General features: G+C 46.3%; 1 protein-coding gene across 1 annotated transcript in view; it reads right to left on the bottom strand.

Annotated features, from left to right (window-relative positions):
- Window positions 1-14,930, bottom strand: part of LOC134358245 (protein shisa-like-1) — a 34,378-nt gene extending 19,448 nt beyond the window's left edge. Inside the window, exons 1-3 of the mRNA XM_063070262.1 lie at window positions 14,839-14,930; window positions 7,680-7,794; window positions 1,746-1,953 (exon numbers count right to left, since the gene is read on the bottom strand). Of these exons, the coding sequence (XP_062926332.1) occupies window positions 1,746-1,953; window positions 7,680-7,794; window positions 14,839-14,883 (368 nt within the window). The 5' untranslated portion in view covers window positions 14,884-14,930. The remainder of the gene's footprint in view (window positions 1-1,745; window positions 1,954-7,679; window positions 7,795-14,838) is intronic.
- Between the last annotated feature and the right edge of the window lie 300 nt (window positions 14,931-15,230).

Genomic DNA, 15,230 nt, shown 5'->3' on the forward strand with positions numbered 1-15,230 from the left:
CACACACAGAGCATGACCCATGTCTGTAACTCTCCACAGAGAGGGTGCACGTCAGGAAAATCCCTTTTCTCTCTCTCTCTCTCTCTCTCTCTCATGTATATACACACACATATACACACACAGAAAGATCAATGTCTATAACTCTCCTTAGAGGGTGCACATCAGGAAAATCCTCCATACGTACACGAAGGTAAGTGTCTTTAACTCTCCACAGATTGGTCAGTGCCGGTCAGTTGCAGATATTGAATCCAAGGCTCATTTTAAAGGAATTCAAATTGTTTTAAGGCATAGGGAATAAGCTGTTTTAAGGTCATAGGTCATCTGTAAGGCCGTAAAGGTGAATGCAGTTTTATTCCCAAGGAAATGCGAGCTCATTGGTCACGGGGGTGTCACTGGACCGTGCGAGCTCATTGGTCACAGGGTTGTCATTGGACCGTGCGAGCTCATTGGTCACAGGGGTGTCATTGGATTGTATGAGGTCATTGGTCACGGGGGGTGTCATTGGACCGAGCGAGCTCATTGGTCACGGGGGTGTCATTGGACCGTGCAAGCTCATTGGTCACGGGGTTGTCACTGGACCGTGCGAGCTCATTGGTCACGGGGGTGTCACTGGACCGTACGAGCTCATTGGTCACAGGGGTGTCACTGGATCGTGCGAGCTCATTGGTCACGGGGGTGTCATTGGACCGTGTGAGATTGGTCACGGGGGTGTCATTGGACCGTGTGAGCTCATTGGTCACAGGGGTGTCACTGGACCGTGTGAGCTCATTGGTCACAGGGGTGTCACTGGACCGTGTGAGCTCATTGGTCACAGGGGTGTCATTGGACCATGCGAGCTCATTGGTCACAGGAGTGTCATTGGACCGTGCGAACTCATTGGTCATAGAGGTGTCATTGGACCGTGCGAGCTCATTGGTCATGGGGGTGTCATTGGACTGTGCGAGCTCATTGGTCATAGAGGTGTCATTGGACCGTGCGAGCTCATTGGTCACGGGGGTGTCATTGGACTGTGCGAGCTCATTGGTCACAGGGGTGTCACTGGACTGTGCGAGCTCATTGGTCACAGGGGTGTCATTGGACCGTGTGAGCTCATTGGTCACAGGGGTGTCATTAGACTGTGCGAACTCATTGGTCACAGTGGTGTCATTAGACTGTTGAGCTCATTGGTCACAGGGGTGTCATTGGACCGTGTGAGCTCATTGGTCACAGTGGTGTCATTAGACTGTGCGAACTCATTGGTCACAGGGGTGTCATTGGACCGTGCGAGCTCATTGGTCACAGGGGTGTCACTGGACTGTGCTAGCTCACTGGGCCAGAAGGGCCTGTTACTGTGCTGTATCTCTAAAGAAAATGAATACATAAAAAATCAAGCATCTAAGTGGTGGGCTCCAGGGGCAAACAAAAGAGTTTCTCAGATGCTAGAAAATCAGAGCACACATGCAAAATGCTGGAGGAACTCAGCAGATCAGGCAGCAACTATGAAGATGAATAAACAGTTGATGTTTCATCACGGTGAAGGGTCCTGAAATGTTGACGGCTTATTCCCCTCCATTGATGCTGTCTGACCTACTGACTTCCTCCAGCACATTGTGTGCGTCTCCAGGGCCAGGTAGTCACCTCTGGTCTGGAGACCAAACCCTGCCATACATTTTCCGACTGCTCACAAAGCAGACTTGCCAGTCCACGTGACTGGGCCTGTCTGCAGCCGGCACATTCTCCCCACCCTGAGATGGGATCATACATACACAGGGCTCCTGGTGGCCTCGGTCACGTTGGCTCCCTTGGTGCTCTGAAACTCAGGTCTGTTACAGCAGTACTTGAGGGTCTGGTTACTCTGCCGGCAGCAATATGTTTGCTTCTGGTCATCGTTGAGGCGCGGACAGTAGAATCCAGGGTGATATATTCCCGCAGCATCCAAGTACGGCTCACAGGTCCCGAACTTAGAGGCAGAAACTGGACAGTGAAGAGTTAACTGTCAGAGCATCGATTGTGTAAACTGACAGAGTTAGAGATACAGAACAGAACAATGCCACACACAGCTGCAGAAGGGTGGTGATACTTCAGGTAAATGGGTACAAGGGTTTGTGTAAAACAACTCAGGTTCAATTTCCACCGCTGTTTGTAAGGAGTTTGCACGTTCTTGCAGGAGTTTCCATTCACATTCCAAAGACATGCCAATTGTGGGCATGTTCTGATGGTGCCAAACAGCGTTTGTCATTGACATAAAATAACATTTCACCGTACAGTGCCTATAAAAAGTATTCACTACCCTTGGTTTCATTGGTTTGCAATACTGAATCACAGCAGATCTAATTCGGCTTTTTTGACACTGATCAACAGAAAAAGACTCTTTTCGTATCAAAGTAAAAACAGATCTCGACAAAGTGATCTAAATTAATTACAAATATAAAACACAAAATAATTGATAGCATAAATATTCGCCCTCCCTCTTTATTATGACACTGGTGTAGCCAATTGGTCTTAGAAGTCACATAATTAGTTAAATAGAGATCTGTTTTTGGAGAGCTGTGTACAGTCATGGTGTTTCAATTGATTTGTAGTAAAAATACACCTGTATCTGGAAGGTTCAACTGCTGGTGAGTCAGTATCCTGGCAAAGACTACACCATGAAGACAAAAGAACACTCCAAGCAACTCTGCGAAAAGATTACTGAAAAGCACAAGTCAGGAGTTTGATACAAGAAAATTTCCAAGACACTGAATATCCCTTGGAGTACAGTTAAGTCAATCATCAAGAAATGGAAAGAATATGGCACTGTTGTAAAACTGTCTAGAGCAGGCCATCCTCAAAAACTGAGTGACCGTGCAGGAAGGGGACTAGTGAGGGAGGCCACCAAGAGACACATGACAACTCTGGAGGAGTTACAAGCTTCAGGGGCTGAGATGGGAGAGACTGTGCATATAGCAACTGTTACCTGGGTGCTTCACCAGTTGCAGCTTTATGGGAAAGTGGCAAAGAGAAAGCCACTGTTGAAAAAACTCAATGAAATCTCAGCTAGAGTTTGCCAGAGGCATGTAGGAGACTCTGAAGTCAGCTGGAAGAAGGTTCTATGGTCTGATGAAACCAAAATTGAGCTTTTTGGCCATCAGACTAAATGCTATGTTTGGCACAAGCCAAACACCACACATCAACAAAAATACACCACCCCTATCGTGAAGCACAGTGGTAGCTGCATCATGCTGTGGGGATGCTTCACGCAGCATGCCCTAGAAGGCTTGTGAAGGTAGGGGGTAAAATGAATGCAGCAAAATACAGGGAAATCTTGGAGAAAACCTAATGCAATCTGCAAGAGAATTGCGACTTAGAAGAAGATTTGTTTTCCAGCAAGACAATGATCCCAAGCATAAAGCCAAAGCTACACGGGAATGGGTTAAAAACAACAAAGTTAATGTCCTGGAGTGGTCAAGTCAGAGTCCAGACCTCAATCCAATTGAGAATTTGTAGCTAGACTTGAAAAGGGCTGTTCACTCATGACCCCCATGCAATCTGACAGAGCTTGAGCAGTTTTGTAAAGAAGAACGGGGAAAAATTGCCTTTGTCCAGATGTGCAAAGCTGATAGAGACCTATCCACACAGACTCAAGCTGTAATTGCTGCCAATTGCTGACTTGAAGGGGGAGAATACTTACGCAATCAATTCTTTTGTGTTTTATATTTGTAATTAATTTAGATTGCTTTGTAGAGATCTGGTTTCACTTTGACAAGAAAGTCTTTTTCTGTTGATCAGTGTCAAAAAACACAAATTAGATCCACTGTGATTCAATGTTGTAAAACAATAAAACATGAAAACTTCCAAGGGGGTGAATACTTTTTAAAGTCACCGTATGTTTTGATGTACACCTGACAAATAAAGATAATCTTATTTAATAGAGCAACACACAAAATGCTGGAGGAACTCAGCAGGTCAGGCAGCATCTATGGAAATGAACAAACAATTGATATTTTGGGCTGAGACCCTTCATCAGGACTGGAAAGGAAGGGGGAAGATGCTAGAATAAAACGGCAGGGGGAGGGGAGGCAGGGACAAGCTAGAAGGTGCTAGGTGAAGCCAGGTTGGTGGGGGAGCGGGATGAAGCAAGAAGCTGGGAGGTGATGGGTGAAGAGGTAAAGGGCTAGAGAAGAAGGAACCTGATAGGAGAGGACAGTGGACCGTGGGAGAAAGAGGAGGAGGAGGGGTACCAGGGAGAGTGATGGGCTGATGAAGAGAAGAGGTGAGAGGCCAGAGTGGGGAATACAAGAAGAGTGAAGAGGGAGGGGAAATCACATGTTCATGCCATCAGGTTGGAGGCTGCCGAGATGCAATATGAGGTCTTGTTCCTCCACCCTGAAAGTGGCTTCATTGAGACAAAAGAGGAGGCCATCGGCTGACACGTCAAAGATTCAAAGCACATTTGAACTGAATTGAATTGACTTTATTTTTTACATCCTTCACATACATGAGTAAAAATCTTTATGTCTCCATCTAAATGTGCAATATGCAATCATAGTAATTTATAATAATGTATAATAAATAGAACAATCAATGTAATACAGAGCACACTCCAATCAGCGTGAGTTCATCAGTCCGATGGCCTGGTGGAAGAAGCTGTCCCAGAGCCTGTTAGTCCAGCTTTTTTGCTGCGGTACCGCTTCCCGGACAGTAGCAGCTGGAATAGATTGTGTTTGGGATGGCTGGGGTCCCCAATGATCCTATGGGCCCTTTTTACACACCTGCCATTGTAAATGTACTGAATCATAGGAAGTTCACATCTACAGATGCGCTGGGCTGTCCGCACCACTCTCTGCAGAGTTCTGTGATTGAGGGAGGTACAGTTCCCATACCAGGCAGTGATACAGTCAGTCAGGATGTTCTCAATTGGGCCCTTGTAGAAGGTTCTTAGGACTTGGGGTCCCATACCAAACTTCCTCAACCATCTGAGGTGAAAGAGGCGTTGTTGTGCCTTTTACACCACACAGCTGGTGTGAACAGGCCACGTGAGGTCCTCAGTGATGCAGATGTCGAGGAACTTAAAGTTATTCACCCTCTCAACCCAAGATCCATTGATGTTAATAGGAGTTAACCCGTCTCCATTCCTCCCGTAATCCACAACCAGCTCCTTTGTTTTTGTGACATTGAGGGAGAGGTTGTTATCAAAGAATGTATAAATTATACACCTTGAAATTTGTCTGCTTACAGGCAGCCATAAAGCAAGAAACCAAAATAATCCAGTAAAAAAAGACCAAAAACCACTGCGCAGAGAAAGAGAGACAGAGAAAAATACACCTTCATGCAACAATAGAAGCCAACAGCATGGCAACCCGGCCTGGGTCCCAGATCCACGCCCGAGCAGACACAGTAGGCCCAAGACGAGCCTCAGTCTCCATTTCATCACACCAGCACGGCAGAAAAGCACAGCAGCCCGATCAGTTCACAGCCTCAGCACCGCGGAGAAAGGAATAAACAATTGTGGGACTGCGAGTGAAATCAGCCCGACTCTCAGGCTTCCAGCCTATCTGACTGACGTTTGAATTGTCCAATTGCTGAGTAGAACCACATTCTAGGACTGGAATGCAGGTGCTCTGATACTCTTGGGCTGCCTGATTCTCGATCTCACCAAATCAGCTCAGCAGTTGGAGCAATCTGACTGGGCACTGAAACTCTTCCACACCGACTCCTCTCCAAATCGCTCACTCCATCTCCAGCAGCGACATGAACCCCGGTTCCGTGTGCATCGAACACGTTGCACCTCGCAATGCCTCCACGAGGCTCATCCCCCAAACCAGCCTCACCTCCACCTGCCTCCTCACTGAGGCGACAGTTCACCTCAATTTGCTTCAGAAAAGATGTTACAAGTAGCTTTTTTGGTCAAATCTGTGCTCTGTTTGTGTTCCCTTGTCTTACCCTTCCTGAAATCCACAATCAGTTCTCTGGTCTTGCAGACATTGAGAACAAGGTGGTTGTTGTGACACAACTAACTGGTATATCTTGTTCCTGTATGTGTACAGAGAGCCCCTGTGTTATGGGAGGTTTGTGTTCCCAAGAATGCTCTTGCCTCGTGGTTTCCGTAACATCGTGTTCTGTCCTGAGCATTGTGAACATGCTGTTTTGGCTCTGGAACGTGTGGTGACACTTGTGGACTGCTCCCAGCACATCCTCACTGATTTGATGTAGATGTGATATATAAATCTGGATCCGAACAAAACCACATTACCCGTGCATGCACCAAGAAACAATTACACAGAACACTACAGCACAGTAAAAATCCTTCAGCCCACAGTGTTGTGTCGAGGAGATCATTCTAACCTTAGCACTCCATGATTCTTTCATCCCTGTGCCTATCTCATTGAAACACTAATTCCATCAGGAGCAATCTGACTCACACAACTTCCACCAAGGATCATTTTTCATGCGCTTCTTTTAAAATTCAAAATTAAAAATTCAAGATTGTTTAATGTCATCTCCAGTACACAAAGGAGAATGAAATTACTCCGGATCTGACACAGCACCAAAAAAAAAGATCATGAACACAATAATAATTTTAAAATAACAATAAATATAAGTACATCAGATAGCTTATGTACATAGATTGATTGTATGTCCATGAAGTGACGCCAGGCACGGGAAACGTCTCTATGTTTGCAGAATTTTTACTGACCAAGAGCCTGATGAATCCTCCCTTCCTAACCTTAGCCAGTCCTGCTGATTGCCCAGTCCCTTCACAAGAGGGTAGATTGCTGGTCATGATCCTGGACTATTTTCCTGAGGTCCAGATGATTGATCTGGAGGTATAAATTCCTGTTCCCACACAGCAGCTGGAGAACTTAAATTCATTAAAAAGCTGGTCATGGACACAGTTCCTTTGAAGCTCTTGGGATGTCTCTAAGTACCTCAATGTCCTTCAGGAGGGCAAATGTTCGCTGTTACACTCATGGACAATTTGCCAGGCCAATTTGTCCATCCCAAATCAATTCATAACTCATCATGAAATGACAGCCACTGTTAGTAATTGCATCAATATGTTGGACCCAGGATAGATATTCTGAGATGTTGACACCCGGTCCAGTCTCTCACCACTTCCAATATCCTAAACACAGCTCTAAAGAGCAAGGCTTTCCGCTGGCTAATATCTATCCCGGAATACAAGGTGACTTGGCTATTTAATCTTTTATTTTATTTTGTTTTGAGATACATCCCTTCCACTCAATAAGCCCACACCACCCAGTTACTCCCATGTCACCAATTAACCTACTAACCTGTATGTCTTTGGTCTGTGGGAGCAAACCAGAGCATCCAGAGGAAACAGAGATGAGGAGGAATTTCTTTAGGCAGGGAGTGGTGAATCTGTGGAATTCATTGCCACAGGCAGCTGTGGAGGTCAAGTCTTCATGTATATTTAAGGCAGACGTGACAAATTCTTGATTAGTCAGGGCATGAAGGGATATGGGGAGAAGGAGATTGGGGCTGAGAGGTAAATGGAGTCACACAAACACACACAGTCATGGGGAGAGCGTACAAACTCCTTACAGACAGTGGTGGGAATTGAACCTGGTAATAGCGTCACACCTGTGTTATCTACCAAACTACAGTTGGTGCCCAGAGTAACACTACAAGCGGCGGCCAAGTAACACACCGGGGCATTTCAGGAGCAGGAAACGCATTACCGAGGGCTGGTTTCTTACCCGTTGCCAATAACTCAGAGAGCAGCAGAAAAACATGGAGCTGGTGGAAGAGCGACCGTTTGTAGCTACGATTTCCCGCTCCTCTAATTGTCATCCCAAAGGATGACAGCAGGATCTGAAACATAGTACACAATCATGCTTAATATCACCGACATATGTTGTGCAATTTGTTATCTTACAGCAGCACTACAGCGCAACTCATAAAATATACTATAAATTACAATAAGAAACATATTTTAAAAAAATTAAACAAGTAGTGCGAAAAAAGAGCAAAATCAGCGAGTTACTGTTCATGGGTTGTTTTACTGTCCATTTAGAAATCGGATGGTGGCGGGGATGAAGCTGTTCCTAAAATGTTGAGCGTGTGTCTTTGGGCTCCTGCACCTCCTTCTTGATGGTAGTAATGAGAAGAGGGCATGTCCTTATGATGGGGGTCCTTAATGACGGATGCTGCCTTTTCGAGGCATTGCCTTTAGAAGATGTCCTCGAAGGCAGGGAGGGTAGTGCCCAGATGGAGCTGGATGAGTTTAAAATCCTCTGCAGCTTTTTCCAGTCCTGTGCAGTGGCCGCTCCGCACCAGACAGTGATGCAACCAGTCAGGATGCTCTCCACGGTACATCCACAGAAATCTGGTAGAGTCTTTGGTGACATACCAAATCTCCTCAACTGCCCCATGAAATAGGGAGTTGTCATGCCTTCCTTGTTATTGCATGGATATTGTTGGAGCCAGGATAGATATTGTGAGATGCTGACATCTAGTCCAGTCTCTCACCACTTCCATCTGCCAGCAGAGAAGCCAATTTCCTGCTGTCCTTGGTGGTGCAGAGGAAGAGTCCATGAAAAGTGAACAACCATACAGTCAAACAGCTGAGAAACAGCAGACAGAAAAATGGAGGGCCATTGGGTAGTAAGGTGGAGACACATCTCTACCAACGGAGGTGCAAGGCGTCCCTTCCCTCTGCTGGCCTGCAGGTCACCCTTGGGCAAGGTGTAGCACCCACTTAGCCTCCTGATCAGGGTCACGTGAAGCCATGGGAGCAAGCAGTGGATGGCCGTATGAGCAGCTGGTGCATATCACAAGTCCTGGTTATGCCACGCCAATCATTGAGATAATCTCTGAAGAGTGTCGATAATAGCTGGGGTTACCCATCTTGCAAAGACACCGCCCAGAAGATGGCAATGGCAAACCGCCTCTGTAGAAACATTTGCCAAGGACAATCACGGTCGTGCAGAGACCATGACTGCCCATGTCATAGGACATGACATATAATGATGTAGGAGGGGGGGGTTAGCTTAGAATAGGTTAAAAGGTTGACAGAACATTCTGGGGCAAAGGGTCTGTACTGTGCTATAACATTCTATGATTCTGCAGATGATGTAAATCCTGAACAAGACACACAAATGCTGGAGTAACTCAGCTGGTCAGGCAGCATCTATAGATGGCCTAGTCCCGTTATCAGGACTAGAGAGGAAGGGGGCAGAGGCCAGAATGAGAAGGCGGGGGGAAGGGTAAGGTGGGAGGTGACTGGTGAGACCAGGTGAGGGGGGAAAGGGGGAATGAAGTCAGAAACTGGCAGGTGGTAGGTGCAGAGTGGACCATGGAAGAAAGGGAAAGAGGAGGGAGGTGAGGGCAGGTGAGGAGATGAGAAGAATTAATCAGAATGGGGAATGGAAAAGAAAGAAGTGGGAGGGGAATTCATTACAGGAAGTTAGAGAAGTCGATGTTCATGCCATCAGGTTGGAGGCTACCCAGATGGAGTACGAGGTGTTACTCCTCCAGCCTGAGTGTGGCCTCATTGCAGCAGTAGAGGTGGCCATGGTCATACATGCCAGAACGGGAATAGGAAGTTGAACTGAAATAGGTCGCTTCCAGGAGGTCCTGTCTTTTGCGAAGGATGGAGTAACAGGCCCTTTGGCCCATCGTGTCCATGCTGATCATTAAATGCCTATTAATACAAACCCCTTTAACCAGCACTTGGTCTATAGCCTACTCTGGTTTATACCAATACTAGAGACTGTAAGATCATTACACACAGGAGAAAAATTCAGCCATTTGGCCCATCAAATCTGCTCTGAAATTCCATCATGGCTGATTTATTATCCCTCTCAACCATTCCCCCGTCTTCTCTCTATAACCTTTGACACCCTAACTAACCAAGAACCTATCAACCTCCACTTTAAATATACTCAATGACTTGGCCTCTACAACCATCCATGGCAATGAATTCCAGATTCATTACCCTCTGGCTAAAGACATTCCTCCTTATTTCTGTTCTAAATGGACATCCCTCTATTCTGAGGCTGCACCCTCTGGTCCTACACTCACCTACTACAGCAAATGACCTTCTATTTCCATTCTATCTACACCTTTCAATGTTCATCAAGATCCCCTTATTCCTCTTGTATCACAGACACTGGTCTGTAGTCTACTCTGCTTTATACCAATACTGGTATCGCAGTCACTCCAAAATGATATCGTATTTGTTCAGTAGGGGTCGTGCACAATCCTGATTTGATGGAGACAGACGTGAGAAGCACGGAGGAACATCTGGAGAAACTTCTGAAATGCCCGCTTCACTGCCGCTGCTACTGTGCGATCGAGAATCTCCGGAGTGGAAGGCCCCAAATCCTCGGCTTTGCCTATTGCCTGTTGCTGGGGCCGGGGTCGAAACGCTCGGCAGAGATGGTGCTCGGTGCTCGGTGTCGGAGGTCTGGTCGGAGGCTCGAAGTTTTCGGATGGATTCAAGAGTCGGCTGTGGTCAGGTGCTTCCAGGGTGCTGCATCGGCAAGTTTGCGGTGCTGGAGGTTCATGGCAGGGAGAGTTTTCTTCCTTCTACCGTCTGTGTGAGATGATGGGACTTTCAAGAGACTTTTGAGACTTTTTTTACCGTGCCCATGGTCTGTTCTAATCAAATTACAGTATTGCTTTGCACTGTTGTAACTATATGTTATAATTATGTGGTTTTTGTCAGTTTTTCAGTCTTGGTCTGTCTTGTGTTTCTGTGATATCATACTGGAGGAACATTGTATCATTTCTTAATGCATGCATTACTAAATGACAATAAAAGCGGACTGTGTGTTTTCATAATCTAATCTAATCTAATTTAATTTGGTCTGTAGTCTACTCTGCTTTATACCAATACTTGTATCACAGTAAACACAAAATAATCTGCAGATGCTGGGGTCAAAGCAACACTCACAACACGCTGGAGGAACTCAGCAGGTCGGGCAGCATCCGTGGAAAAGACTGGTCGACGTTTCGGGCCGGAACCCTTCGTCAGGACTGTGGAGGGAAGGGGCAGAGGCCCTATAAAGAAGGTGGGGGGAGGGTGGGAAGGAGAAGGCTGGTAGGTTCCTGGTGAAAAACCAGTAAGGGGAAAGATGTAAGGGGGGAGGGGAGGCAGGGAGGTGATAGGCAGGAAAGGTGAAGAAGGAATAGGGGAAAACACAATGGGTAGTAGAAGGAGGTGGAACCATGAGGGAGGTGATAGGCAGCTGGGGGAGGGGGCAGAGTGACATAGGGATAGGGGAAGGGAGGGGGAGGGCATTACCAGAAGTTGGAGAATTCTGTGTTCATACCAAGGGGCTAGAGATTACCTAGATGGTATATGAGGTGTTGCTCCTGCAACTTGAGTTTAGCCTCATCATGGCAGTAGAGGAGGCCATGTATCACTTGTATCACAGTCACTGGTCTGCAGTCTACTCCGGTTTATACCAATACTGGTATCACAGTCACTGGTCTGCAGTCTACTCCGGTTTATACCAATACTGGTATCACAGTCACTGGTCTGCAGTCTACTCCGGTTTATACCAATACTGGTATCACTGTCACTGGTCTGCAGTCTACCCTGGCTTGGCAATTCAATACTCATCCATATGCCTCACCACTTTCTGGTCTGTAACCATGCTGCATCTCTAAATAAAATAAAAAGTAAAATTTAATACTATTTATGCAATTCACTGCTATATTAGTACTGTACTTAACATGTAAATGTTACATTATAGTTACAATCTCCAACCACTGATGGAACAGGAGGTGGCGACAGTGTGGGGAAGGCTCCCATAAAGAGACAAGCCTGATCCGAACACTTGGAACCGTAACATAGACTGCAACTGAATGTGTTAACAAGCTGCATGCTTCACAGTAACACATTTACGTCAGTAACATATCAGTCATAATTTCCAAACAGAAATATCAAGAATGAAAAAATTAATGTTTAAAACAAAATTACATTGCTGGTAAGTATTTACACTATTATTCAGATTGGGTCCAATTCTCAGTGTAACTGAGATAATTTCAGACTGGCTGCTGGAGAAATCCCCAGTTGCAACCTGAATTGTCAGCTGGTCAGCAGGCATGAAGCAGAACAAATTCAAGAAATGCAAATTAATCAGAGGAATGAAAATAACAAATAGAAAAAACAATTGGATGCTTGGATTGTTTGAAGGAAAGGTATATAAATGAAATCTTTAATAAGTTCCTTAGGTCAAAGAACAACCTTGGGCTGGCAGGCGTTTCTTAAGTGACCATTCCTCATATGTGAGTGATACATGCTATTTGACCGGGGGGTGGGTTTCATTGCAGCTCCATTCACGCCCACAGGTCTGTACTGGCAGAATATTAGGGACACAATATCCCGGGGAGCTTCAACAGAAAGAAACAGTCTTGATTATTTAATACAGGTTTTTTTAAAACCATAAAATAAAGAAAACTTTGCAGTTTTGAGCTGTTTAACATAATGGGGTGTGTCTATACCTCCCACTGCCTCAGTAAAGCAGTCTGCAAAGATCGCACCCATCCGAGACATCCCCCCTTTTCCCCTCTCTCATCAGGCAGAAGATACAAAGGCCTGAAAGCACGTATAACCAGGCAGAAGGACACTGTTATCAGACTATTGAATGATTCTCTAGTATATCAGGATGGATTCTTGACCTCACAATCTACCTCATTATGATTTTACAGGTCACTGTCTACCTGCACGGCACTTCCTCTATAGCTGTTACACTTAGTCCGCATTCTGTCATTGTTCTACCTCAATGCACTGTGTAATGAACTGATTTGAAGGAACAGTCTGCAAGACAAGCTTTTCACTGTATCTCAGTACACGTGACAATAATAAACCAATTTTAATTCCAACTTGCAACATCATTTTAAAGGCATCTAGTTCAATCACTTCATAAGGCAGGAAATGCAACTGCAAATTGTGCATAGCAAGCTCACACAGACAGTAACATAACAGCAATCACAACCAAGCAACAATCTCTTCAAAGTTTATTTTTAACATTTTGTGCGTATTGCTCAAGACTTCCAGCACTTGCAGAACCTCTTGTGTCTCAAAAAGTGTTTTAGTTATTTTTTTATTCACGGTAACAGGCTCCTCCAGCCCAATGAGCCTGCGCCGCCCATGTGACCAATTAAACTACTAACCCGTACACCGAGAGCGGCAGAGGAAACCCACGCAGTCATGGGAGAACAAACAAACTCCCGACAGACAGAGGCAGTTGGACCCAGGTTGCTGGCACTGTCAAGCGATGCGCTAACCCCGACACTACCATGCTGTCCCCTGTGTAGGCTGCGTTTGACTGTCCCTAGTGTGTTGGCAAATGGGAGAACCTTGGGGGAATGTGATGGGAACATGGGGAGAGTATAAGTGGGACACTTGGACTGATAGGAATGCCAGAGAACCAGCATTCACTCAGTGAGTCTAATGGCCTCCTCAATCTTGTAAGGAGATATGAGAAGAACACGACGCTCCTGGCAACAGGCCCCTTCTCACCATCGCTAACTGTTTCTGATAGGGCACCTAATGTTGAACCAGGCTGTGGTCTGGAGTTCAGGCGTCACATTTCCCTTCCTGAAGGATATTCATGAACACAGGAAAGCAGGAGTAGACGACTCTGCCCAACGAGACTGCCCCACCATTCTGTACCATTATGGCTGAGAGGCCCCAGGCTTTGTCTTCTCCTCTGTGGCCATTTCGGACAGCACCCAATTCCCCGACCTTTCAGACTTTCACCCACCTCCTCTAACAGCTCAGGGATCTCACCAATCCAGACTCCACAACCCTTCAGGGTGCGGAATTCAAGTTCAAAGTAAATTTATTATCAAAGTACATACACGTCACCATATACTACCCTGAGATTCATTTTCTTGTGGACTTTCACAGTAGATACAAAAGAACACAATAGAATCAATGAAAACCCTCGCACAACAAGACGGTCAAACAGCCCATGTGTGAAAGAAAACTGTGCAAATACAAAAAGGAAATAATAATGCATAAATAAGTAATAAATATCAAGAACATGAGAGGACCAGTTCTTGAAAGTGAGTCCATAGATTGTGTTGGAGTGAGTGAAGATGTATGAAGTTATCCTCTCTGGTTCACAGCCTGATGGTCGACCGATTCACCACCTCAGGGAGTTGTTTCTATGCACCTCATTTTGAAATTATCTCCCTTACTCCTGATTTTTTATATATCAATCAGTAATATCACTCTCACTGTGACCGGCTCTAGTCTTTTTTTAAATTATTGATATACTTTGTTTTAATTCCTTAGCTGCCGGGGTGGTATCCCAAGCCTCGTCTCCAACAACCGCCGACGCCAAACTTCCTTGCATTCGGGTGTCAGATATTTCAAGGTGACTGGAGATCTTGCAAGGGAGCATCAGTTTAACCCGAAACAGGACTAGGAGCATCGGTTTAACCCGGAACAGGGCTGGCAGGCTGTGCGGCAACCCCTCGGGACTGTAGTCCGGAGTCAGACAGAATTGTAAATACATTGGAAGCCATTCTCCGGGGTCTCTAACATTATCTGTCCGACTGTAAGTCACACATGGCGGTGATGAAGGATGTCGGGTCGAAATGTCGACTGCTTATCGCTTTACCAAGATACTGCCCGACCTGCTGAGTTCCTCCAGCATTTTGTATGCGTTACGCTGGCCCTCCAGTATCTGCAGAATCTCGTGTGGATACGTTTAAAGGAGTTGTGTCCCGTGCAACAAGACTGATGGAGGGGATTTTGTTCCAAGTTCTCCCGAGGCGCAGACCCTGGGAATGCGCTCGGCTGCCGCGCCGCCGGACTTTGAACAAGTGCTCGGCGCCGCCGGATTGTTCGCCCTCGCCCTACAGCCTGACAACTCTTTCCGTCTCTCTACTTACCCATCTGCAGCCGCCGCCCGTGCAACTCCCCGAAGTTTCAGTCATTTTACTCGGCGGGACCCTCTGATTTGCAAAGATGCCGCTGCAAGGGCTTCCTGCGCGGACCCGGGACTCATCTCCACCGCGGCCAGCCAGAAGCCCCGGGAGGAAGGACTCTGCAAAGCCTCTCACGTAACCGATCCAGTCCCCCGGCAACCGTCACTGAGCGACACCGCTCTCCCGGCAACGCGGTGCTGGAGTCAATAAAATGCATCTCTCACTCCATACGCCTCCCCTCTCCCCCCGGGATTTGTCTCACATTGAAACCCAAGCGGGGGAGGGACACACACACACACACACACACACTCTCACTCTCTCTCACACACACACTCTCTCTCTCACACTCACACACA

Source organism: Mobula hypostoma, chromosome 18, assembly GCF_963921235.1.
Source record: "Mobula hypostoma chromosome 18, sMobHyp1.1, whole genome shotgun sequence".
NCBI classification, from domain to species: domain Eukaryota; kingdom Metazoa; phylum Chordata; class Chondrichthyes; order Myliobatiformes; family Myliobatidae; genus Mobula; species Mobula hypostoma.